The sequence below is a fragment of the Conger conger genome, chromosome 16, assembly GCF_963514075.1.
Source record: "Conger conger chromosome 16, fConCon1.1, whole genome shotgun sequence".
In the NCBI taxonomy this organism is placed as follows: domain Eukaryota; kingdom Metazoa; phylum Chordata; class Actinopteri; order Anguilliformes; family Congridae; genus Conger; species Conger conger.
Window position 1 is genome coordinate 14,009,370 of NC_083775.1, and position 27,267 is coordinate 14,036,636.

The window sequence follows — 27,267 nt, forward strand, 5'->3', positions numbered from 1 at the left end:
TGGATCTTTAATCTTTAAGTTAAGACCAGAAAATAAAGGCTAATAAAAAAATTATGTTAGCCTGAATTATAAAAAAGTTAACTAAATTATTTTAATATAGGTAAGACATCTAACCTGGTTAAGAAGCATGACCAACTCACCCAGTAACATTAGCAAATGGCCAAGGTTCATCTTTGCGTGTTCCTTGCTGGGACAGGTAAACCGATCAACAATGTGCAGGCTGAATTCTGATGGAACATGCTTTAAAAGGCAGATTTAAAAAACCAAACGTCGTATGCAAATATGGGGACAGGAAGCTTTGAGAACAGGCCTGGCAGAGAGCCTCTAAATGGGCACTACCCTCATCACTCTCGAAAACTGAACACCTCACAAAACAAGCTTCATACACTCATCATGTGCAAAACTTAAGTCTGATTGTGTCAGTGTAAAATAATGTGTGGATTCATAACAAAATGTTCAATACACAGTATAGCAATAAACCTTGAGTAAAGCACACCTGCATTGTTATGAGCAATTTAGCTTCAAACACCACAGTAACCACTACTTGTGTACCTTTTTTTCCATTAAACCAGTTTTAATGATAAAATATTGATTTTATGATTTCATAGAGATGGGAGTCAAACAAGGAATTGTGTCATGAATGAATATATTCAATCATAAAATGATTGCAACATGGTGCCTCAGCAAATTTGTTGAAAAAATGGGTCAGCAGTCTGCTTTCGGCGTGAAACACACATTTGCATGTGCGTGTGGAAACAGGCAAATGCGTGTGTCTCACGCCGAAAGCGTGAGAGTTGGCAGCTATGTTGAAGAATACATCAGAGTACAACAATCAATATCCACAGGAAGGTCATTCCACCACTGTGGGGCCAGAGGGGACAGCAGTGTTACTTTCCCACTCCACTGCCCTACAGGGAAATACACCCCACCCAAACAAAATAACCCATCCACTCTAGAGTTGGAGGAAGCAGTCTCATGCCTAGCCACAGCAGCAATCTCCCCATACTCACCGTCAGCCACACTAGGCTCACTCAGGGTCAGGCTTGGCCTCAGTCATAGGAAAGAGAATCAAAGCAAGAGCTTAACTTCATATTTAAAAAAATAAACAATGGAGACTTGGGAGGAGAAAAAGCAGCTCTCAAAAAAAATGAAAAGAGGGGGGAAAAGTGAAATTGAGCTTCTTTTTTTTTTTATTCACAGGGTTGAACTCCAAACTCCCACTTATTGGGGTATTTCCTTAAAGAAACTACAAATCTCCCACTTTGGGGTATCCAATCTTCCGACTCAATCAAGCACAAACACAAAGGCTTTTGCCAAAGGGTTCTTTGGTGATTAACAGTTTAAAAATGACCATATTACCACCTTGACCACTCTCAGTTCCCCACTGAGAAAAGGCAGCCTTTTGTACCCTTCGGCTGATTTGCCACAGGTGGCCCAAATGAAACAGACCAGTGAAAAGGGCTCAGCCCACAGGAGCTGGTGGCTCCACCCAGCAGCCTCAACTAAAAAGTTTGCTTTTCCTTTAATTAATAGCCACCCATAACAGTAATAAGATCATGGGGAGACAAAAGAGCCATGAAAAAACTTTGAGGCACAGACAGTCAAGCATAATAGTTGTTCCCTCACAACCCCCCAAATTCTCTGATTTCTGGTTGTGTAATGTAAAATGTGTTTTAGCGATTAGTGTTTTAGTTCCATGTCATTTCTGTGTGGAAATTCTTACCTGAATTCTTGATTTCCAATTTTTTATAATCATAATGCAATGTTGGAATCTCTAAATGCAATTTATGTCATTTTCGGAATGTCATTTAGGCTGTTCCCTTTTTCTCATTTTTCGAACCAAAAACAACCATGTGGGATTTCTAAATTGCTTAAAATGTCAGGTTTTGCTTGTTCCAAACAATTATATTCCATTCCATTAATTAATGAGGCAACTGCAACACGCCATTACTAACAAAGGGTAGTGACACACCAACCTGACACACCGGCAGATTCTGTTTATGCTGATAAACAAGAGTAGATGAACAAGACAGCAAGTTTAGCTTTACTGAAAAAGTAGTTCTGTACAGATCACCTTTAAATGTTTCATACAATTCTCATTCATTGTTTATTGTAATACAAAATATTGGGGCAAGATAAATTTATTCACTGTGGGATAAATTAAGATGATATGTATGAAATAATTTGCTTTTAACTAACATCTACAACCCTTGACCCTTGCAGACACAACCATCAAACCACTGGGAAACCCATACATTTACATTACATTAATTGGCATTTGGCAGACTCTCTTATGAGCGACATACAACAAAGTGCAAAGTGCATACCCATAACCAGGGACAAGTGCACTGAAAGACCCTAGAGCACAGGTGTCAAACTCCAGTCTGGAGGGCTGTAGTGTCTGCTGGTTTTTGGGGTGTTCTGGGTTCATTCAATTCATTGATTGGGTAAAGTATCCACACGCCTTGTTCTCAAGGCCTTAATTGGCGGCTGATTGAAGGGAAACAACAAAAACCCACAGACACTGCGGCCCCCGGGGATTCAGTTTGACACCCCTGCCCTAGAGCAACGCTACTCAACTCCACGTCCTGTGGACCTACAGTGCCTGCAGGTATTTGCTTCTGCCGTGCGCTACACCATCTGATTTCACTGATTAGTTTACCTGCTTGGTTCAGATAATAAGGTAATTAGTGAAATCAAGTGGTGTAGCACCCGGTTGGAGCAAATACCTGCAGACAGTGCGGCCCAAAAGACGTGGAGTTATTGCGCTGTTACACAGGAAATGCTTGGATGCCCCCCTCGAGTTGTTCTATGGAGGATGCACATTTACACTTACTGTATCACAGTGTATTGCACCCATAGACCTCTGACAGTAAATCAAACTCCTCCGCCTTACCTTATCATTCATGTTGAGAACGGGGATAGCTAATGTTGGTCTTCTTGGGTCCCTGAGCCGTCATTCGGACACACCCAAAAGTAGCATCTTACGCTACTGACCGTAAATGACCGTAGACATCTAGCCAGCTTGTGAGACATGCACATAACGCGCGATGTGACATGCGGTGGGACTAGCAGAGGACTGTTCTGGGAGTCTGTTACGGTATAGGATTCCTTTAGCGATCAAGTCTAAATGATCAATTATTAATACTCAAATTTTAGATATAAATTACATTATATTATTAAAATGGAGTCAGATCATACAAAGATTGATTTATTGGCACTGTTGTAGAGATTCTTGGTCGGCCTGGACCAGTAAAAAGCGGAAGGCAGAGTGGTACTATTGTCTTTGTAACTTGGTTTACGTATTGGTAGATCTAATCTCTCCACATAATGGTCAGTAAAATTTAAACCTACAAACTTTCATTCAGCAACACCAGAAGCACAAGCAGGTAGGTGCCTTTGCCCTCGCTAAATTCCGTTGTTGGGTTAGCACGGGGCTTACAATCGCATTGTGATACTTTGTCTTAAACACTTTAAAAAAACGTTTTTAAAAGCTGTCTCATATGTGTCTGCGATTAAGAAAAAATACAATAAAAAAAGTGTCTGGTACAATGCCCAATTTTCATCCAGCAGACACAGTGGCTGGTTCAACAAAAAGTTTAAGGCCCTGTGCACTCACACCGACATGCAGATGTACCTACAAGCAGAAACAGGTACACTCACCTGGCGTCTTTAGACTGGGAGATGTCACTCTTAAATGTTGACTAGAGTAGGCCGCAGGCTCCAGAGGATCACACAAAACGAGATGCAGTTGAGCTGTTAAAATTACACACAAGGACAATGGACAATTCTCAGCACATAACATGTACAGTGGGGTCCATGTCATCCTGGAAAAAAAATTTCTTTTTTGGATTTTGAAAAAATTTAAACAAATGAAAGTTACTTCAAAGCTGTGGAAGAACTACTCGAAGTCCAAAGAAGAGCAAGGAGTGCTGGACAATCCACAATCACCTGACAACCCCATTGAAAATTTATGGGGGCACTTGAAGACTGACAAAAGCCAAGCATTCAGTAACATCACAAGATGCTCTTTAGAACATTGTCAAATAATGCTGGGATAACATGAATCATCAGGTTTTGTACACATTTGTGGAGTCCATGTTGAGTGCACATTGCCATTAAAGCAAAAGGTGGACATACCAAATATTAAGAAATTCTGAAATGAATTTTATTTTTTCAAAGATTCCACTTTTCACTCAAATTATTACGCTGATAATATAATTAGTAATTTAAAAGTTTGTATTAAATTAGAAAATAATGCAAAATAGAAATATTTTCACAAGTAGTGTCAGACCACTGGACCCCACTGTATGTTCATGTAAACTCAAGACAAAGCATATTTTTCAGTGCATAAGATGACCTACTGTGAGAATAGTACACACTGGACCAATGAAACTCCACTCCATCCATCCATCTTTGCTCAACCAGCACCTGAAATGGAAAATTTCTCGTGCATTCTCACTCCATTTTAATTTTATTCATGAAGATCCATGGTGTTGTGCAGAGAGAAAATACAAGTGAAAGAAACTCACATGTCTTTGCTGCCATAGCCCTCTGAATACACTGCTGCAGACACTCCCACCACCACCAGGGGAGCTCCGTAGCCAATCAGCAGGAGGTACAGTGCCCTCAGCCCCTCCTTCTGGATGGCCTGCACTTTGGACAGGCTCCTGACCAGCAGGAAGAGCTGCAGAGTTTCCAGCAGCATCCACACAAAGCTGGACAGGAAGACAGGATGACTGCACACGCCACCTGGGGGAGCCATATGTTCACAACAGATAGCAGATCAGCACGCTACCATACAGTGCCATACAGTGGCTACAGAAAGTATTCAGACCCCTTCACTTTTTTGCACACTTTATTGTATTGTAGATTAAATTGATTGCCATTTTTACCAATAAATCTTTGCTAATTTATTAAAGATCAAAACCTGAAATCTCTCATTTACATAAGTATTCAGACCTTTTGCTGTGGCACAAATTGTAGTCCTGTTTGCTTTACAAAAACCAAGCCACGAAGACCAAGGAACTCTCTGTAAACCTCTCTATGATAAAATTGTGGCAAGGCATAGATCAGGGCAAGGATATAAAACCATTTCTAAAGCTTTGAGTGTTTCCATGAGCACAGTGGCCTCAATAATTGTCAAATGGAAGAAGATTAGAACCACAGGGACTCTTCCTAGAGTTGGCCGTGCGGCCAAACTTAGTAACCGGGCAAGAAGGGCCTTGGTCACGGAGGTGACCAAGAACCCCACAGTCACTGTAGAGCTTCAGAGGTCCTCTGCAGAGATGGCAAAACCTGCCGGAAGGACGAGCATCTCAGCAGCACTCAATCAGGCCTTTATGGCCGAACCACTGCCATAGAACATCTGTGGAGAGACCTGAAGTTCACAGACACTTCCCATCCAATCTGACAGAGAGGATCTGTCAGAGAGGATAACTCTACAAGGTGTGCAAAGCTTGTAGAGACTTCCCCAAAAAGATTTTCAGTCATTGGGGGGCTCCTCAAAGCCATCACAACTGACAATGGGCCACAGTTCACCCCCATGGAGTTGAGTCCCTTTCTTGGAGACCTGTGAGGTCGGGCACATCAAGACAGCATTCTACCATCCACAGGCCATTGGTGGCGTGGAACGTTTCAACCAGATCTTAAAGGTTGTACTATCCAGTCTGCGTTGCTGCAAACCCTGTTCTTGTTGCACTACAGGGCAATGCCACACTCCACCACTGGGGTATCTCCAGCGTCACTGATGGTGGGCCGGGACAGATTCCCCTGGGCAGATTGCGGCCAGCACAGCTGTCACCCAGGGAGGTGAACGCTGGGGCAGCAGTTAGGAGACAACAGCAGAAAATGAAGGAGCAGTAGGAAAAGGCACACAGAGCCCATTCTGGTCTCTGAGTGAGGACCCACAGGCCACATCGCCATTACAAGATTACTTGCTTTTGGTTAAGCCCCCTGCAGGCGACCAAACAGCACGGCCCAACCGTAGATTGAGGAGAGACTTTGAGGCCGGTATTCCAGCACCTCCTATCAGGCTGGAATGGCAACAGATGGATGCAGCCGTCACCCCGCTAGCTTGTTCTCTTCCAGGAATGCCAGAAGTCCAGTTTCCCATCCCTGAGTGTTGGCCTGTCCGTGACCGGCTCCGTCCAACACTCTTGAAAGACTTCATCACGTCCTATCGCACATAGCTTGATGTGATATGCACTCAGAGGGTTAAGAGACTTTGCCTGTTCTAGTTAGTAACATGATTGGTTGACTGCGGGCTGACATGCTAGAAAAATGTTGGATTTAGGAGGTTTGAGAGAATAGTGTTAATGGACAGATGGTACAGAGGTCCTCTGCAGAGATGGCAAAACCTGCCGGAAGGACGAGCATCTCAGCAGCACTCAATCAGGCCTTTATGGCCGAACCACTGCCATAGAACATCTGTGGAGAGACCTGAAGTTCACAGACACTTCCCATCCAATCTGACAGAGAGGATCTGTCAGAGAGGATAACTCTACAAGGTGTGCAAAGCTTGTAGAGACTTCCCCAAAAAGATTTTCAGTCATTGGGGGGCTCCTCAAAGCCATCACAACTGACAATGGGCCACAGTTCACCCCCATGGAGTTGAGTCCCTTTCTTGGAGACCTGTGAGGTCGGGCACATCAAGACAGCATTCTACCATCCACAGGCCATTGGTGGCGTGGAACGTTTCAACCAGATCTTAAAGGTTGTACTATCCAGTCTGCGTTGCTGCAAACCCTGTTCTTGTTGCACTACAGGGCAATGCCACACTCCACCACTGGGGTATCTCCAGCGTCACTGATGGTGGGCCGGGACAGATTCCCCTGGGCAGATTGCGGCCAGCACAGCTGTCACCCAGGGAGGTGAACGCTGGGGCAGCAGTTAGGAGACAACAGCAGAAAATGAAGGAGCAGTAGGAAAAGGCACACAGAGCCCATTCTGGTCTCTGAGTGAGGACCCACAGGCCACATCGCCATTACAAGATTACTTGCTTTTGGTTAAGCCCCCTGCAGGCGACCAAACAGCACGGCCCAACCGTAGATTGAGGAGAGACTTTGAGGCCGGTATTCCAGCACCTCCTATCAGGCTGGAATGGCAACAGATGGATGCAGCCGTCACCCCGCCAGCTTGTTCTCTTCCAGGAATGCCAGAAGTCCAGTTTCCCATCCCTGAGTGTTGGCCTGTCCGTGACCGGCTCCGTCCAACACTCTTGAAAGACTTCATCACGTCCTATCGCACATAGCTTGATGTGATATGCACTCAGAGGGTTAAGAGACTTTGCCTGTTCTAGTTAGTAACATGATTGGTTGACTGCGGGCTGACATGCTAGAAAAATGTTGGATTTAGGAGGTTTGAGAGAATAGTGTTAATGGACAGATGGTACAGAGGTACACCCTACATGTTCCTCTGTCTGCAGAAGCAGGGCAAAGGTGGAGAGGTGGGTACAGTTGCATACTGTGTGTTTCTCATTGGGGAAGGCGGCTGTGCACCCATCCACTGACCAGCGAGTCTCCTCCCCCTGTTCCTGCCAGAACACACAGGTAACCAGGCCAGCCTACTGATCAAGACAAGAGAGGGACAGAGCAAAACAGCATGTCAGAGGAGTGTGTAAAACAGCATAAAAGTTTGAGTCATATCATTAAATGCTTTAAAAGATCAAAAGCTCCTATATAGTGACAGGCCCAGTTCCATACCTTCTTGTGAAACACAGTGAAGCTCCTTGTGTTTCATCTTAGGCAGTGTGGCGGTGATGATGTCAGAATATATCGTGACATTTTCACTCTCGAAGAAACTGGGACTCAGGAGCTTCTCTATCCCATTGCAGAAGCAGATCCTGGCATATAATCCTTACTGGCCTTCAGCTCTTACCATTGTTGTTTTTAGCAACAGCTGCAAGATTGACTGCCATCATGTTTCCCATGGCAACTATCGCAGGCATCTCAGTCATATTCCCCTCTGGTCCAATGGCCACTGCACTAATCTCTATAGGGGGAAATATACATGCATCGCTTTCAAGCACTAGAGTCAATTAGATATTTCTGTAGAAGAAGCATTTGGGGCTGATTAGGTCAGAGAAAGTGGTGTATTTTTATTTTTTAGTGTAACTGTTTTCTTTATAAAAAGTGTTCCATTTAATGTTCACAGGTACTACATTAACAATACAGATACAGTAACAACATATTTAGTCAATGAATTGTATCAGGAAACTAACTATAAAGAAAAATCTTTTTATTTATTTATTACATTTTCTTGAACACATTCAAAACAATACAACAGGAAATCCCTCACCCCACCCAAATCCCTCCCTCCCCTCCCAAGCCCACATCAATCAATAGGAAATAAATAAACAATATAAAAAAAAAATAAGAAGTGAATGGGATGGCGGATAGGGGCCCTTCAAACGCATCAGGATGGCTCGCCTAGCTAGCAGTGTAAGGAAGGCCACAAAACCAACAAAGTGGGAAGTGGGAAGACACCAAATAAGCCAATCAGAGGTGAAGGGCGAATGTCAACCGAGGTAATAATGTTCCTGGGATGTCTTAAAGGGCAATTTCGAAAGGGGGTAGGCTACAGCTGTAGCATTAATGGGCATGAGTTCACTTTTGTTAGAGTTCAACTTATAGCCTGAAATCTGACCAAATTCCCCTAACAAGGCCAACACTGGAGGAATAGATCTGTCTGGGTTGGATATATACAGCAGGAGGTCGTCAGCGTACAGGGACAGCTTGTTCTCGAGACTTCCCCTTGAGATGCATTACATTACATTACATTACATTATTGGCATTTGGCAGACGCTCTTATCCAGAGCGACATACAACAAAGTGCATACCCATAACCAGGGATAAGTTCGCTGAAAGACCCTAGAGGGAAGTACAATTTCAACTGCTCCCTGTACAACAAAGTTAAGGACGAGGGCTAATTTTTTATTTATTTTTTTCAACAAAGAAACAAACAGAGCAAAAGTGACCAAAGTTAACTATCCAAACACTGCTTACCTAGCCAACTAAAAATACCGATACACAAAGCAAGTCACAGAGACAACAATTAAGGTTCACAGGGAGGTAGGGAGGGATGGGGAGAGGTGCTGCTTGAAGAGGTGTGTCTTCAGCTTGCGTTTGAAGGTGGGGAAAGATTCTACAGTTCTGACCTCAACGGGGAGTTCGTTCCACCACCGTAGAGCCAGAACAGACAGTAGTCGTGAGCGTGGAGGTTCGGAGAGGGGGAGGTGCCAAGCGGCCTGTGGAGGCTGAACGAAGAGGTCTGGCAGGGGTGTAGGGTCTGATGATTTTTTGTAGATAAGCTGGGGAAGACCCCTTAACTGCTTGGAAGGCTGGCACCAATTTTTTGAATTTGATGCGAGCCATGACAGGCAGCCAGTGGAGGGAAGTAAGCAGGGGGGTGACGTGTGAGTATTTGGGAAGGTTGAAGACCAGACGAGCTGCTGCATTCTGGATAAGTTGGAGGGGTCTGATGGTGGACGCTGGGCCAGCCAAGAGGGAATTGCAGTAGTCCAGGCGGGATAGAACCATCGCTTGGACCAGGAGCTGGGTCGAGTAGGGGGTGAGAAAGGGGCGGATTCTCCGTATGTTGTATAGGAAGAACCTGCAAGACCGGGTCACCGCCGCAATGTTATCGGAGAGGGACAGTCTGCTGTCCATCACCACGCCTGCCGAGATGCCCATCATCTGGCTAGCCCAAAGGGCGATCGCTAGAGGCTCAATAGCAATGGCAAACAGCAACGGCGATAGGGGACAGCCCTGCCGAGTCCTCCGTTCAAGGGGGAAGTAATCGGAGTAATTATTGTTTGTGCGGACTGTGCGAGTGGGGATGTATATAAAAGTTGGATCCATTAAATAATATTATTGCCAAACCCAAATCTTTTTCGCGGATAAAGCAAATAGAGCCATTCCACCCGGTCAAATGCCTTCTCGGCATCCATTGAGATAACCAGTGCACGGAGGTGACGGAGGACGGGCGGAGTATAGTATATTGAGTAGCCGCCTAATGTTGTGGAAAAAGTGCCTATCCTTAACGAAAATGGTTTGGTCTGTGGAGATAATATTTGGCAGGATAGACTCAAACTGTTTCGCCAGCATCTTGGCCAGAAGCTTAACATCCGCACAAAGTAACGCGAAAACTGCTACAGGAGAGGGGATCTTTATCCTTTTTCAGAATAAGAGAAACACTGGATCAGCCTGGCGTAGTGTAAGAGGGAGTATACCAGACTGTAGAGATTAATTGAACATGCTTAGTATCAAAGGGCATAATCTGCCATTGGGCCCTTGAGCAAGGCCCTTAACCCTGCATTGCTCCAGGGGAGGATTGTCTCCTGCTTAGTCTAATCAACTGTATGTTGCTCTGGATAAGAGCATCTGCCAAATGCCAATAATGTAATGTAATGTCAGCAAAAGTTTTTAGAAATTGGGAGGGAAAGCCGTCTGGGCCTGGGCTCTTCCCTTTCTGCATGGACATTAAAGCACTTTTCACCTCTCCTACTGTAAAAGGGCAACCTAACCAAGATTAAAATTTCAGGGACTATTCAGGGACCCAAAGAAGTTGTCAAGGTGCGTTTCATCTGGTGAACATTCAGAAGTGTATAACAAGGCATAAAAGTCCTGGAACTGTTTATTAATGGTTTGAGGGTCCAAAAAACATCCCTCGGCTGTCGCCGGTGTTTATTTGAGTTATGTGTCTTGATGAGGAGGCTTGTCAAATTCGATGGGCGAGTAATTTGCTTGGCTTGTCTCGAAATTCATAATAATTATGACGCATTCTTAACAGTGCCTCTGTAGCCTCATTAGCAGTCAGTATGTCTAATTCAACATTTTTTATTAGTAGTTCTGAGACGGGTGCGTGGGGGTTGGACCCAAAATGCACGACTCAGAAACAATAGTTAGATAAAATCCCGTCAGGGCTTTATTCGGGACAAATCCCAGGGGCGTAGTCAAAACAAGCAAAGTCCATACACGTAGATCCAGCCAAACTAACAATAAACAAACAAAAAGCACGGTGCCAAGGGAAGAGGCGAACTCGTAGTCGGTAGACGTGCAGGGAGGTCCGGTAGTAGGAGAGCTGTCAGCGGGGTAGAAGTACAGGTGGACGGCAGGCAGGGTCGTAGTCGAGGGCGATGCAGAAGTCGGAACCATAAAACAATCAGCGAGGCAAAGGTACAAAAACGGTAGGCGAGGACGTGGTCAAAAACAAATGATGGTCAACGAAACAGAAATCAATAATCAATGGTCGGTAAACAGGCTTGGATCTTAACATGTAATCAATGACAGTAATGCTCAAGAGTTGATTTGACGTACAAGAGGCAGACAATTTCGCGAAGAACAGAAGTGCGACTGGGCTATAAATGCAGGTGTAGACCGGTGTAGACAATTAGTTAGAGAGCAGCAAGGGAATGGAAAACAGGTGTGATGGATGACAAGTTTAACAAGGTAATTAGTAATCGTTAGTAATAAACCTAATCATGTGTAGTTTGTTAGTTTTACCCAATCCTGATCTAGGGTTAGTAGTTTTAGTAAATAGACAAATAGAAACAATTAGGGTGTGAATGACAGAAAGAGAGAGAGAGAAAGCCGGAACGCATGGTTTGCGGAAAGACATGTAAAAGTGTATGTTTAAACAATGACCAATCTGCGTAACAATAAACATAAATCAAAACATAACACTAAACGAACTAAGACGATAACCACTCAACATAACAAGGTAAAATAATCGTAACTAAACATAACTAGACATGACAAGAAAATAAATCAACAACAAGAACCCAAAACCCAACAACAAGAACAAGAACAAGAAACAAACTAAACAACATGACGAACCTAGACTAACATAATACATGATAAGACAATACGTGACTAAGACAAAATGAATAAACATAAAACATGGCAAGACAGACCTGAAATGTGACAAGTTCTTTAGAGAGGTCTACATCAGGTGAGTCTGCACACCGCAACTGTAGCTCCGACAGTTCCCTGGAGAGACGGATATGCCCCTCATTGGCAACCTTTCTCTGTAGGCTGAAAAAGATATAATTTCTCCAAGTAGGTAGGCTTTGCATGCCTCCCAGGTTATTGCCGCAGACACAGTCAATGCAATTCCCAGTTGTTTTAATAAATCAGGGTTGGTTAGTAGTGTCGGATTAAAGCGCCAGGAGGTTTGTGACAGTGACCTACCGGGAAGGGAAATATCGACTATAACCGTTGCGTGGTCAGAGATTACTATGAGGCCATACGAACCTGAACTGACAGAGGACAGCAGTTTATTATCAACAAGGAATAGGTCTATTCGGGAGAAGGTTCTATGGACATGAGAAAAAAAACAAAAACTGTTTGGAGCTTGGGTTAAAAAAACGCCAGACGTTAGAGATTGCCTATCGCTCCATAAACGATCTGATGACTTTCGATGATTTAGAAAGGGGGGAGGGTCTATTTGATGAGCGGTCGAGTAGGGGGTCCAGCAGTTAAAATCACCCCCCAGAACCAACTGGAAGGAGTTTAGGTTGGGGAGGGAGAAAAGGAAATTCTTTAAAAAATTCTCGTTATCATAGTTTGGACCGTACACATTCGCCAAAGTTAGGTTGCTGCCACATATGTTCCCTGTAACAATAACAAAAGCACCCATTTGGGTCTGAAATGATATCAGTCACGGAGAGTGGTACTGATTTATGGACATGGATTGCAACCCCTCTGGCATTACTTGAGAATGAAGAGTGGTGAATCTGGCCTACCCACCCCCTGCAATGTTTGAGGTGGTCTGATGACTTAAGGCGGGTTTCTTGTAAAAAGGCAATCTTGGTGTTTAAGCTATTCAGATGTTGCAGAATCTGATTGCGTTTCACAGGTGACTTCAACCCATTAACATTCCAACTTGTGAACCTCAAGGCCCCCATGACCAGCATCCTCCATATGCCATCCAAAAAAATGGACCGTGTGGTATCTGACCAAGCTAAGTGTGGTAAATCTGACAAAACAAGACATAGTAATCAAAAACATAAAACCCCATAAGTGAAAACAGAACATAATAAAAAAGTAACTATTTGTCAAGTTGTTGCTAACATGAAACACACACAACAAACGGCACACTAGCATCTTGCTATTTCTTATTTCTTTCCACCCGCTCCTACTTGCTTACAATTAGCAGGAATTGTAAATTGAACCTTTTTGTTAAAAACCTCGAATGAGAGAAAAAGAGAAGACAACTGCAGTCTACGTAAAAAAAACCCCAGCTATCCAGGGCCCTTAGGATCCCACCTAACATAACGAGAAAAGTCAATATAATCAGGATGCTCAGCTTATGGATCTGCGGCCGGGCTCTGCAAACCCCGGACAAACTCCTCAACCGCTGTCGCAGTCGGGAGCCACTTCTTAGCTCATCAGGCAGAGGGACACGTAGCCTAGCCGATACAAAACTGCCATAGCTCCATGAAACTCTGAGCGCAGCTTCTGTACCGCAGGACTGTAATCTTCGTAAAAACGGATCTTATGACCGTTGTAAACTCCCCTGTGTTTGCAAGCTTCACGTATTACCAGTTCCTTTGCTTGGAAACGGTGAAAACAGAGAATGACGGGTCTCGGCCGGCTCCACTGGGCGCGCTTAGGAGCTAGGCTCCGGTGTGCACGGTCTAATTCGGGGGGAGACAGGAATACCTCAGACCCCAAGACGGCCACCAGGAAACGGGGGAAGAATTTGGTCGGTCGGGGGCCCTCGGATGATTCAGGTAGACCAACAATGCGGATGTTTTGGCGTCGACTTCGTCCCTGAACTTCGTCCCCTCTCTAAGTGACTCGAGCTGCTGCAGGAGCGAATCGGCTCGCTCTTCATGGTCTGCGATAGACAATAGTATGCTAGCTTTAAAGCAAGAGCCTCAAGCTTAGCACTGGTCTCAGCTGCTTGAGTTGTGATCATCACATGAATTTCAGCCAGTGTAGTACTGCTGTATAATTAATCTTGCAACTCCCAGGGTTATATCTCGTTTTGCTGACCATAACCTTCAGGTTTGTGTCTCTAAATTTCTATGGAACATCCATAAATTAGGAGGAGCTTTTGATCTTTTTTAAAAAAAATCATTTCACTACATTACATTACATTATATTGCATTAATGGCATTTGGCAGACACTCTTATCCAGAGCGATGTACTGTCTAAGCAGGAGACAATCCTCCCCTGGAGCAATGCAGGGCCTTGCTCAAGGGCCCAATGGCTGTGTACTGGGGCTACACCGGGGATCGAACCACCGACCTTGCGGGTTCCAGTCATGCGTCTTAACCACGATGCTACAGGCCGCTGTAACTAGCCACTGACTCCTGTCCATTGTGTTACCCATGGTTGGTGTCTTCATAGATTTGTTAGTCTGGGTCTTAGTGGGCTCCACCAGCCCCTCTGTGATTTTCAGGAGGATGCTGCTTACATCTGCATTCTTTCCCTCCGCAGGGGGCATGTGTACAACAGACATGGCAATGCTCAGGAAACTAGTCACTGTCTGTGGGAGTCAAAGAAAAGGCAGAGTAAGTTAGAGTAAAACAGTCTGTGTCATTCAACTTTTGTCCCAGCACTTACTGCAGTATACAGTATGTGCCTAGATCCATAAAGAATCTAAACATTCATAATGCACACAGCTGAAAAACTATGCATGTCAAAATGTAGAAATCTTTTTGTACTGATTTTACTCCATAATTTCTCCCAAAACCATTTGGAATCCCCAGCCTTGGTTTATGAAGCTACACTAGAACACCTGCCTGCACACACTTGGAGCAATACAAGTAGAACCATACCTGGTTATTTTATTCCTAGCAGGTACTGCCAAGAGCTTAAAATGTCACATCCCCTGAAGTCCATCATTGTACTCTGACTAGTCATGGGCCTTTAGATGTTTTGCTTCCAATCTTTGTCGCTAAATGAACAGATTAGTCATGCAAAACCACATGCCCAACCTAACCATGTCCATTCACTCAAATGCGAATACACAGTACTCAAGTCAGGATCTTAGCTTCCAGGACAAACCTTTTCAGGTAGAACAATATCAGGGTTGTCCTCCAAATCCTTGTTGGTGTTGCTGAGCAAGAACATCTCAAGTGATTGGCCCTGAGAAGGAGGAAATAATGACCTTCTGTATCTGTATCTATCATGTATTGCCCTTCCCACAGTCAGTTTTTCTTCAGTTACCAACTTACCTCTGGAGGGTTCAGAGAGGCAAGAGTTGGCACCACACTCATCCAAATCTGCAATACACAAGACATCACTCATCCCGTCCATTCTCAATCCTGATGTGGGTTAGCCAATGTATTTGGGATGGTCTGACCTTCACAGGGGTTTGAGGTGCTGGGCATGGAGCCAGAGATTTTATTGGGCATGGAGCCTGAGTTTACACTGTATGCTTGGTCATACATACACACACTGTATGCTTGGGCATACATACACTCGATGCTTTGTCAACTCCTCCCTGTCTTCCGGCTGTTTTCCGGCATCCTCCAAGAGGGCCCACATCACTCCGCTGCTAAAAAAGCCTACTCTGGATCCATCATCCAGAACTATCGCCCGGTATCTCTTCTTCCTTTCCTTTCTAAAACTATAGAACGAGCCGCTTCTACTCAACTTTCTTCTTTCTTTTCTAACAACAACCTGCTAGACCCCCATCAGTCTGGCTTCAGATCGGGCCACTCGACAGAGACTGCGCTCCTATCCGTCAGTGAGTCACTCCATGCCGCACGAGCAGCCTCCCTCTCCTCTGTCCTCATTCTTCTAGATCTCTCTGCTGCCTTCGACACTGTGGATCACTCCATCCTCCTGTCTGCCCTGTCAGCAACGGGCATCTGTGGCACAGCCCTGGACTGGATTGAGTCCTACCTCTCTGGTCGCTCCTTCCAGGTTGCCTGGGCTGGTTCGGTATCGACACCTCGGCCCCTCGCCACGGGAGTTCCCCAGGGTTCAGTCCTAGGCCCGCTTCTTTTTTCTCTTTACACTCGCTCCCTTGGCCCTGTGATCACTGCCCATGGGCTATCCTATCACTGCTACGCGGACGATACCCAACTCTTCGTCTCGTTCCCGCCGTCTGATACACAGGTTTCAGCCCGTATCTCTGCTTGCCTGAGGGACATCCAGAGCTGGATGGACAACCACCATCTAAAGCTCAACCCAGGCAAGACTGAAATGATATTCATCCCTGCTAATACCTCTCCCCATCTGGATCTCTCCATTTCCCTCGGGGATACCACACTCACGCCGTCACCCAGTGCAAGGAACCTCGGCGTGGTGATGGACAGCAGGCTGTCCCTTTCCGAGAACATTGCAGCGGTGACCCGGTCTTGCAGGTTCTTCCTATACAACATACGGAGAATCTGCCCCTTTCTCACCCCCTACTCGACCCAGCTCCTGGTCCAAGCGATGGTTCTGTCCCGCCTGGACTACTGCAATTCCCTCTTGCCTGGCCTCCCAGCATCCGCCATCAGACCCCTCCAACTTATCCAGAATGCAGCAGCTCCTCTGGTCTTCAACCTTCCCAAATACTCGCACATCACCCCCCTGCTTACTTCCCTCCACTGGCTGCCTGTCATGGCTCGCATCAAATTCAAAACATTGGTGCTAGCCTTCCAAGCAGTTAAGGGGTCTTCCCCAGCTTATCTACAAAAAATCATCAGACCCTACACCCCTGCCAGACCTCTTTGTTCAGCCTCCACAGGCCGCTTGGCACCTCCCCCTCTCCGAACCTCCACCTCACGCTCACGACTGCTGTCTGTTCTGGCTCCACGGTGGTGGAACGAACTCCCCGTTGAGGTCAGAACTGTAGAATCTCTCCCCACCTTCAAACGCAAGCTGAAGACACACCTCTTCAAGCAGCACCTCTCCCCATCCCTCCCTACCTCCCTGTGAACCTTAATTGTTGTCTCTGTGACTTGCTTTGTGTATCGGTATTTTTTAGTTGGCTAGGTAAGCAGTGTTTTGATAGTGAACTTTGGTCACTTTGCTCTGTTTGTTTGTTTCTTGTTTAAAAAAAAATTGGCCCTCGTCCTTATCTTTGTTGTACAGGTAGCAGTTCAAATTGTACTTCCCTCTAGGGTCTTTCAGCGAACTTATCCTTGGTTATGGATATGCACTTTGTTGTACGTCGCTCTGGATAAGAGCGTCTGCCAAATGCCAATAATGTAATACAGGTGCGACTCCCAGGAGTGTTGGTGCACTCAGCATTGAGACTGCCACATCAGCTAAGTAGCTTCACTACTATTTACTGTACTTTAACGCTAAAATAGAGAAACATAGATACTTGTTATGCAGCAACCACAATCAAGTAGCAACCACATGGATCACTTGCTTGCTTTTTTCTCACAATCTCAAGTGTGAAAGTGTGAACGTGAGCATCGTATCACTACTGCCACCTAGGACAGTCATAACACATAGCTTTTGGAACTACATACATCACAGGGACCACAGATGTTGGGGTCATCCACACACACATCAATATCTGTGGAAGAAGGATGACAGGGTTATGATGCTTTTCATGTGATATGAGATGACTATTTTCCAAATCATTGGTCAATATTTTAAACATTTCTGGTTACAAACCATCCCCACTATACTACTATATTCAGTAAAAAAGCAGATCAATTCAACATAATTGTCATTTAACACCCTGTGCTTGTGTCAGCTGTTAATGTAATGCAAATTCATTCCATTTAGTAAATGCTCTTATCCAGAGTGCCTTACACAACTTATCACACACTATCCTCCAGCCCACGTCAGTTCTCAAACCTGACAGTCTTGTAGATGCTCTGACTTTGACAGGCGTCCCAAGCACTGGCCATGCAGCCTGAGATGACTGCACTGTACCCCTGGTCAAAAGTGTCAATGCAGTTAGCATTGGGGCCACAGATTTTGCCAGATTTTTATGTGTCCCAACCATACTCTCCAGTGTTATTTCCTCATTGATTTAGGTTACAACTTAGTGTTTTGTCTTAGACTTCAGCCTCTTGCTTTGCCCGTCTGTCTTGTTTTGAACCATAGCTTATTGAGGTGGGTCAGGGGGCATGCCCCACTGTAAAACATTTTTTTTATCAGAAATGTTTTACATTTTACTAATAAAGTGCCAATAATAACTTTGATCGAACCCTTGCTACATCCTGCAGTACGTACCAACTGTAAGGTTGTATTTCTTCGTCAAAATCAAAAAGCTCACCCTGTAACTCGGCGAAGTCAGAGCTGTCCATCATATCGCTCAGGCTAGCCAAGGTAGGTTGCGTGATATCTGTATGCTAATGTTAAAGTATTTTCGTGGGAGTGTCATGTGGTCGCCTCAAGGGTTGATTTTGAGCGCCCGTTACCTGCTGGTTCAAGCCAAACACGTCCAGTGATGTCATTGGACGCAATTGCCCTTAAAAGTTGGCCCCATATTTAGGAAACTGCTACACTGACGGTGATTTTAAAAATGCCGACACACATAATTTAAGAATTTAATCCAAATAAGCTCAACTGACAAAAACGGGACAGTGCTCCTTTGAGAAAGGAGTAAGACCCTGTTTTCACACTCAAGAGGCAACAGCAACACGCCATTAATAAAGGGTAGTGATTCTGTTTAAATGCTATTAAACAGAGTAGACTAACAAGACACCAAGTTTAGCTTTACTAAAAAAAAGTAGTTATGCACAAATCACCTTTAAATATTTCATATAATTCTCATTCATTGTTTATTGTAATACAACAAAATGGGACAAGATGAATTTAGACATCCTATGGGGGATAAATGAAGATGGTATACATTAAAGAATGAGCTTTTAACTAACATCTACGATACTTAACCCATGAAGACACAATCCTCAACCAAGCCATCGAGAAAACCCACACGTCATCCAGGGTGACACAAAATTTCCCAGGATGTCTAATATACAGTATGAAACTCGCACAACACGAGACACATAAGTAGAAAATGAAACACACAACAAGCACAACAAGGTGTTTTAGCTACCCATGCCTCCACAGAGCAATTAAGCATTTATTTCATACATACGTCTTGTTTTCTCTGACAATAATTGGCCTCCTGTGCACTGCTTGCCACATACTTCAACCGCATTATTAACCATGTAAAGCAATATATACTGTATTTACATGAGAGTAACTACCAATTCAAGCATATGCAACTATATGTGTAATTCAGCCTGTACTACTGAATAACTAAATGGAGACCTTCTTTACTCTATTTCTGTGTACCAAGCCCTTCACCAAACAAAATTGTAATTGTTCAGTTTCTCATCTGTGATCTGCCTTGTTCAGGTCTTCCGTGGGTTGGGATGCGGTATTCTTGAAAACATAAGAAAACAACTTTATTAACGAAAAATAAAGGTACTTGACCTGCATCTCTTTCCTACGTATTGAGCTGTATATTAAAATATATTCTGAACAATTCACACTAGATAGAAATGTCTGGTAAATGCCCAAAAGTATTACATTTATAGTACATGTCAATTACTACATTGTTTAGTCAGGACAGACATGACAAAGGTTTGTCCGTGAAGGGAACATGTGAAGCAGCTGGTTTGGCTGGTGAATAGTCAAACCTTGCCCAAACCCCAAACATTTTATAAAATGACAGAAATTTTGTTCTGCTGACATTCTTACCCCAGAGTGTTTCATGTCATTTTCTTTGTGTCTGCCTCCTGAAGGCCCTTCGGTTCTACACAGACAAGAGAGCCACCTCCTGTACTCCTCCCGCACCTGCACAACACAGGGACCAATCAGTACTGTCCAGCATCAGTCAATATGATAACACTTACTCTATGTAACAAGCCCTTCACCAAACATGACATTAAGTCTCAATGCAGGCGAGGGTCTGATCACCTCTTTGTTGAGCAGACAGTGAACGATGAAGATGAAGGTGCCCTGCTGTGAGTTGAGAATGACGAAGAGGTATTTTAACACAGAGGTTCTCTGGAAAAATCCCAGGATCCAGGTGCACCCCAAAATGAGAAACTGGGCAACAATTTTGAAGATAATCAACCTGAAAGATAAACAATGACGAGCTCTGAACCTCAAAATCAGAGCTACAAAACAAGGTATTGACACACTTGGCTTGTTAAAGCATGTGTGTCTGACAGAAGTGAGACATTTGTCTTCAATGTTGTATGAGTGTCACAGATTCTCACCCAAATGGTAGGCATTTATATAGCGCCTTTATTCAAAGCGCTGTACAATTGATGCTTCTCATTCACCCATTCATACACACACTCACACACCGACGGCGATTGGCAGCCATGCAAGTCACCAACCAGCTCGTCAGGAGCATTGGGGGGTTCGGTGTCTTGATCAGGGACACTTCGACGCAGCCCGGGCGGGGGATCGAACCGGCAACCCTCCGACTGCCAGACGACTGCTCTTACTGCCTGAGCCATGTCGCCCCCCATACTTAGAAGTGATCTAGGTATAAGAACTTGGCCAGTGGCCACTGCTGTGAAGAGGTCTGAGTAGTAGTAGGTATGGCAATAAGTCTAAGTGATATGATCCTGGATTCTGTCTATTACATTACATTGCATTAATGGCACTTGGCAGACGCTCTTATCCAGAGTGACGTACAGTTGATTAGATTAAACAGGAGACAATCCTCCCCTGGACCAATGCAGGGTTAAGGGCCTTGCTCAAGGGCCCAATGGCTGTGCGGACCTTACTGTGGCTACACCGGGGATCAAACCACTGACCTTGCAGGTCCGTCATGTACCTTAACCACTACAGGCCCTGTGTCTTTATGTAGTTCTGAGGCCGAATCACTTCCCTGTGTGAATCACTATTCGGGTGTTTCCCATGATTCCTTTTTAGTCTCGCTTTTCTTACTTCCTGCTTTCTCTCCGTTTGTAGATAGCACTAATCTACTATTACCAACTAACATAGTTTTTGTACAGTACTAATTATAGTAACACATTAATTTGTCTAACTAACTAACAGTCACTAGTATTGGGTAATTACAGTTTAATCATGTATACTAACAGATTAACTTTACCTCTATATTCTACATTGCTCTGTAGGTCTGCTCACTGTTCTATTTCTAAATTGCCTTTATTCAGTGGAGTGTTTGCACCTGCTCTCCATTATCACTATGGTCTTGGACTCTGTGTAATTGTCTACTCCCAAATCCGGAGCCGTTTGTATTACATGTGCGCCTATGTGAATCCAGTCCGTGTCTTCATGCATCCCTTATTATTGTATTATTACCCTTCAATGTATTTCACCTAATGTCTATTTGTTAGACTGCCCTCACTCCCATGCTCAGCCTAGGTTGTCTCATTCCCCTGTGTATTTATACCTGTCCTTTTCAGTTTCTCTTTGCTAGTTCGTCTCTCTCTTTTCCTGAGTGCTGCCCTTGCTTTCCCTACCCGTTTCACTAGTTTTCGGTATTCGTTTAATCACTTGATTAACATATTAACATTCTCCCTATTCCTGTGTAACAGGTGAGAAATTGCCTGAGTCCGAGGTGGGATTTGAACCCCGGCCTCTCACTTGTCCAAATATTTGTTGAACGAACGCGTTACCAGTCAGCTAAAGACAAACTCGCCCCTAGCCAAGGGCAACAACCTTCTTTTGAATTTGAGGGTTACGTCATCGGGGAGTGTTGTCGCGATAACCTGCTACCAGCCTTCGCTTTCACTGCACCATCCGTGCTTACTAGCGAAGTAGCTGAGCTAACCATGCTACACTTGCACTGCTCTGTTGCTCTACCTCCCTGTTCAATTGCCTTAATTCTGCAGTGTTCACACCTGTTCTCTACTATCACTGCATTCCTTAAGTCTGTGCAATTGTCTTACTCCCTGATCTAGAGCTTTTGACCTGTGGACTGTTTTTGTGACTTCCCTTTTGCTCCTCGATTTGGCACGATGTCTATTGAATTATTTCGCTTTGACCCTTGGACTGAATAAAGTTTTGGAATGTTTTTGGAATACTGTGGTCTGCGTTTGGGTTTTTGGCTGTGAGCGTAATACAGGCAGTGGTCAAATGTTGGCAAACAGGAACAGCAGGGATAATCACAATCGTGGTTGGGGGCACAAGCAAAAGTCCAAGCACAGTTAGGCAATCCGAACAGGTGAAGGTAGAAAAGATAATCCGAGAATCGTAAATCAAATTTTCAATCAGCGTCCGGTAACAAATAAGGGTAATCCAAAAGATAGTCAGGGTGCAAGAAACGGATCAGGGCACGAAGCACACAGGCAGGAAATCACTGACATGAATTGTATACACACATTACAATTTACGAACAGGTGTGAGTGCAGGAAAACAGGTAATGAGACGCGAGTGAAAGGAATGAATGAATTAACATACTACGGAAAGCGACCTGGAACATATGGCAAGAAAGACACGACAGGAAAACAGAGAACACAAGCACTGGGGAAACTGAATGTGACAATTTGCATTAATTTGCAGAGACTAAGGCTGTTTGACCGACAGGAACAGTGACTGAACTCGACAAGACTTTAAATTCATAAATCTTTTTCATATTTCCACATTGTGACGCATAATGGATTTATAGCTGAATGACAGACAAGTATTTCAAGATTATATGCTTATCTCATTTATGACCAAAAAGAAAGTGAGTTTTTTCAGCATTCTTTAAAGTTGAGAACTGCGCAATGATACATCCGTTTCTGTGTTGAGTCACATATTCAGAAGCTAAGTATATATCTGCCTGAAACAAAACCCAAACACGAATCAACCAGAAACTCATAACTTACATTTGTACAAAAACCTACACTAGCATGAAGGTTCACTCATGCCGAGGCAGGTACACACCCACCTGGTGTCTCTTGACTGGGAAATGTCACTCTTCATGTTGGCTAGAGTAGGCAGCAGGCTCCAGATGACCACACAAAACGAGACCAAGTTGAGCTGGTTCAATTACACACAAGAAATGTAAATAAAATCTCCAGACAGTGGCTCCTCAATCAACAGTATAATTAGATTTTTGTTTTTACAATTAAATGTCAGGTAAAAGTCCTATGTAAAAGAACAATTTATTGATCTAAAGTAAAGCATTCAGTCAATTTTCATGCTGCTGGGACACATATACCTCATGATTAATTTCCAGGCTTGTCAGGTTGAACCTGTGTTTATGAGGCACTAGTGTTTGTTGTATTTGGTGAGCTTGGCTTCAACATGGAACTAATTTGCGGCCTAAAATTTTTTTTACAACCTGAATGGTTTTAAAATTATTATACAAAATGTCATGTCAGACAAGGGGAACCTGTTTAAACAAAAAACACATTTTTAAATGAGTAATTTATTTAATGAAAAAAGTAATCAAACACCCATATCGCCTCTGTCAAAAAGTCATTGCCCCATTAATCTTAACAGCTGGTTGCATCACCTTTAGCAGAAATAAATGCAATTGTGGAGGAATTAGCTCACTTTACTTTCATTCAGACATATTCACATGATCAAAAGTTTTTTAAATATATCAGTCTGGAAATATATGTATAGCATTTCACATCATACCATAATTCAAACATGGTGGGGGTAGTGTGATGGTGGGGGGATGCTTTGCTGCCTTGGTATCTGGACAATTTCCATTATTGAAGGAACCATGAATTGAAAATCAGAAGAGTGGGTTAAAACTCCTCAACAGTGATGTGAAAGGCTGATATGAAATCGGAAGTGTTTGTTGCTAAAGGTGGTGAAATCAGTTTTTAAGTTTCAGACGAAAATAATAATTTGACAAAGAATTGTGTTTACTCAGGTTACCGCTGTCTAATAATACATTTTATCAAAAGGTCTGAAACCATTCAGTGCAACAAATAAGCATTAATAAAGGAAACCAGGAAGGGGCAAATACTTTCACAGCACTGTAGCTAGCCAATGAAGCAATATTTGCAATCTAATATTGTCACTGTCCATTTGCCTGCACTGGTATGTGGAGTAGGCTCCAAAATTATTGGGACCCCCAACTGGCAATGCACAAAAATTACCAGATCAAAAGTTTACATTTGGGTCTTATGTGGTCTCATTTAGTCATTTAAAGTATCATCGAATAAAGGAATAGTGGTCAGATGTGACAAAAATGAACATTTTGGGCTGATACAGCATCGGTATGTTTGGTGTAGAAACAGAGATGCGTAAAATGAGACATGGCTCATACCTGCAGTGAAATATGGTGGTGGTTCAGTGATGTTTTGAGGCTGTTTTAATGCCAGAGATCAAGGGACAATGGTTAAGATCAATGTTACAATGGATTCCACCAAAGATCAGGCAAATCTGCTTACCTCTCCCAGAAGGCTGAGACTTGGCTGTATGTGGACTTTCCAGCGAGACAATGACCCAAAATCATACCTCAAAATCCACACAGGTTGTGTTGTCACAGAACCATTTCTGTTTTCTGCCTTGGCAATATCAAGCGCTGGACCTGAGCTGAACTGAAGAGGGGAGTTGATAAGTGCAAGGAATGTGAAGGATGATGCAAGGATCGGCAAAGAGGAATGGTCCAAAATCTCTGGAAATGCGTGTCGTAACCTTGTCAAGCATGAAAAGACTCCATGCTGTTATCCTTGCCATCAGTGGATGCACCAAGTACTAAATCAGGGGTGCCAATATCCTTAATTTTGGTGAAATCAATTCTTTATTAAATTAATGTTTGATTTTGCTTGGTTTTAAACATTAATAAAGTTCAGTATCTTTCACGTAATGACATTTTTGAGTTTCTCAATAATTTTATTGTCTATTTTTTCAATAGAGTTATTCCGCTACCAATACCAGTATCGGAAATGGCTCCGATGCAGCCCAAAATGGTGGATTGGGGATCGGCGAGTACACGTGTCTATGCATCAATCCGATACCACCTAATGTATCATGTGATGATAGCTCATTTACGCTACTCAGGCAAACAACAGCACGTGCGGAGCGGAGATAGTAATGTTTGTCAGAGCCAGCAAAATTTCAGCAAGTTGGCATTAATTTACACTGGAAAATCCCACCAGTAAAATGGTGATGTGCACAGTATATAAGACTAGTTTTGAGGTGGCACAGTATTGGCAATTTCAACACCAGCAATCTTATAAAGCATTTGAAGGCGCATCAGGTGAAATAGCATGACGAGTTCACCAAGGCAAAGGGAAACTGAGTCGTGAACGTTTACAAAAAATTGCTAACCTATAATATTTTTTTCTGAAGCTGAAATGGTAAGCTCAGTTTAAAATAAGTGCGCATCCACCACCATGTGTATTATTGCGGTTTACATCCTAAACAATCGACAAGCTACAATAGTTCTTGCAAGCAATCTGGCCAATTCAGGGGGTTTAAAATGCACCACAGGGAATTGAATGCTACAGTATTATCGTTATCAAAGAATTTATGTAGCTGTTGACTTATGGTTTATTGTAACGTGTTGTTTCTTAAGGTTCACAGTAGATCCCTGTTTATTTGTTGACACAAATTCAAACTACTGGCAAACTGAACGCAGCTTTCCACTAGGCTGTATCTACATGAAAATAAACAAAGCAATAGATAATTTGACAAATGCTGCACGCAAGTAATACCCTTCCATTCTGAACTAGCAATCGAGAAGCTACAGTAGTTGCCTACTACCAAGCAATCTGCGGCCATTTCCAAGAATGGAAATACCACAGGGAATTGAATGCTATAGTAGCCAATGCCAATCAAGTGAGGTTACACTGCACAATTCAACATAAATGTAAGTCTTTAATTTGGCAATTAGGCTATTATCTGACTTACAATGCTGGAATTTATCTATTAAGATGGCCCAAAATAAAGTTTGAAAAGTGTGATTTTTTTATTTTTTAACGCACAGGCATCGGATCGGTACTCGGTATCGCTGGTACGCAAGTTCAAGTATCGGAATTGGTATCGGAAAGGAAAAAATGGTATCGGAGCATCTCTTTTTCTCAGTATTTTTTGTGCATTGCCAGTCTAAATTAAATACTGTAAGATAATAAAATGTGAATATAGTAAGTATTGAAGAGTACACCTAGCACATTAAGAACTTACGGCGAGAATAGCAGCCACTGGACCAATAAAACTCCAACTGAAGTTTTTTTCATTTTGTAACCAGCAACTGGAAGCAAAGGACAAAATACAGATCCTGCTGACAGTTTCCCCACAACATTTCCCATGGATAGCTCTAAAGCCAATTTGCAGGTATCACTTGCATAAGCCACTAGATATGCTCTTCACAAAAAAAGGACCTGGACCAAAAGTTGTTTTTCTGCACAATCAGAAAATAAAAACTCACGCGCCTTTGCTGCCATAGCCGTCTGAATACACCGCTGCAGACACTCCCACCACCACCAGGGGAGCTCCGTAGCCAACCAGCAGGAGGTACAGTGCCCTCAGCCCCTCCTTCTGGATTACCTGCACTTTGGACAGGCTCCTGACCAGCATGAAGAGCTGCAGAGTCTCCAGCAGCATCCACACAAAGCTGGACAGGAAGAGGAAGTGCAGCATGCCTGCAATGACTGCACACGCCACCTGGGGGAGCCAGAGGAGACTAATCAGATGTCATATGTTAAGAGGTACAATAGGTGAGATTTTTGTGTTAAAACATTGTTACAAGACTATTGTAAATCCCTTCCTATCATTGCAATAGGCTCACTGACATGTTGACTCACCCTCTGCCTGTGTTTATAGTCCTTAAATTCAGGTGTGAAAGTGTACATATGTAGGGCTGTCAAATGCATCAAAACATTGTACAGCTGTACAGCAATTAAATTAGCTCATTGGTTGAAAAATGGTTCCAACTGCCACAGCCAGTGGCATTCTGGGGGCTTATTCTGATTGTTCATCTCGCTGCCCAAATTGCACTCCAGACAAGAAATCATTGAAACTCTGAACTATTGCTTACTATCCAAGCGAAGACTACATATCTAGTTATAAAACAATACCAATTTGTTATCGGCAGCAACAAGCAAATTAGCTATAGTTAGCTTGAGAAATTGACCAATATCCATTTACCATATAATACAGGCAATACGAACACAGTCGCGATTGCACAAGCGTTGTGCTTCAGGTGGATATTTGTGAATTTGGTAAGCTAACACGTAATCGCTAATTTGCTTGTTATAGCAAACTGGAAATGTTTTCTAACAAGATAAGCAATAGTATACAGAGTTTCAGTGATCGCTTGTCTGGAGTGCAATTTGGGCAGCTTCACGTTCCTTTGATCTCTTTACGTGTTCAATCATCCGTATACCTTTATTTCTCTCAAACTATAAGTTGCAGTTGCATCGTTTGTGGTAGACTATCATATCTTAGTATAGCCAGCTAGTTAAGCAGCCAAATA

At 43.5% G+C, this 27,267-nt stretch overlaps 1 protein-coding gene across 1 annotated transcript in view; it reads right to left on the reverse strand.

Moving 5' to 3' along the window:
* Nucleotides 1–4,528: 4,528 nt before the first annotated feature.
* Nucleotides 4,529–27,267, reverse strand: part of LOC133114061 (adhesion G protein-coupled receptor E3-like) — a 44,901-nt gene continuing 22,162 nt past the window's right edge. The window contains exons 9-15 of the mRNA XM_061223257.1: nt 26,221–26,456; nt 25,977–26,043; nt 22,777–22,868; nt 19,839–19,998; nt 19,620–19,715; nt 14,256–14,496; nt 4,529–4,752 (exon numbers count right to left, since the gene is read on the reverse strand). Of these exons, the coding sequence (XP_061079241.1) occupies nt 4,529–4,752; nt 14,256–14,496; nt 19,620–19,715; nt 19,839–19,998; nt 22,777–22,868; nt 25,977–26,043; nt 26,221–26,456 (1,116 nt within the window). The remainder of the gene's footprint in view (nt 4,753–14,255; nt 14,497–19,619; nt 19,716–19,838; nt 19,999–22,776; nt 22,869–25,976; nt 26,044–26,220; nt 26,457–27,267) is intronic.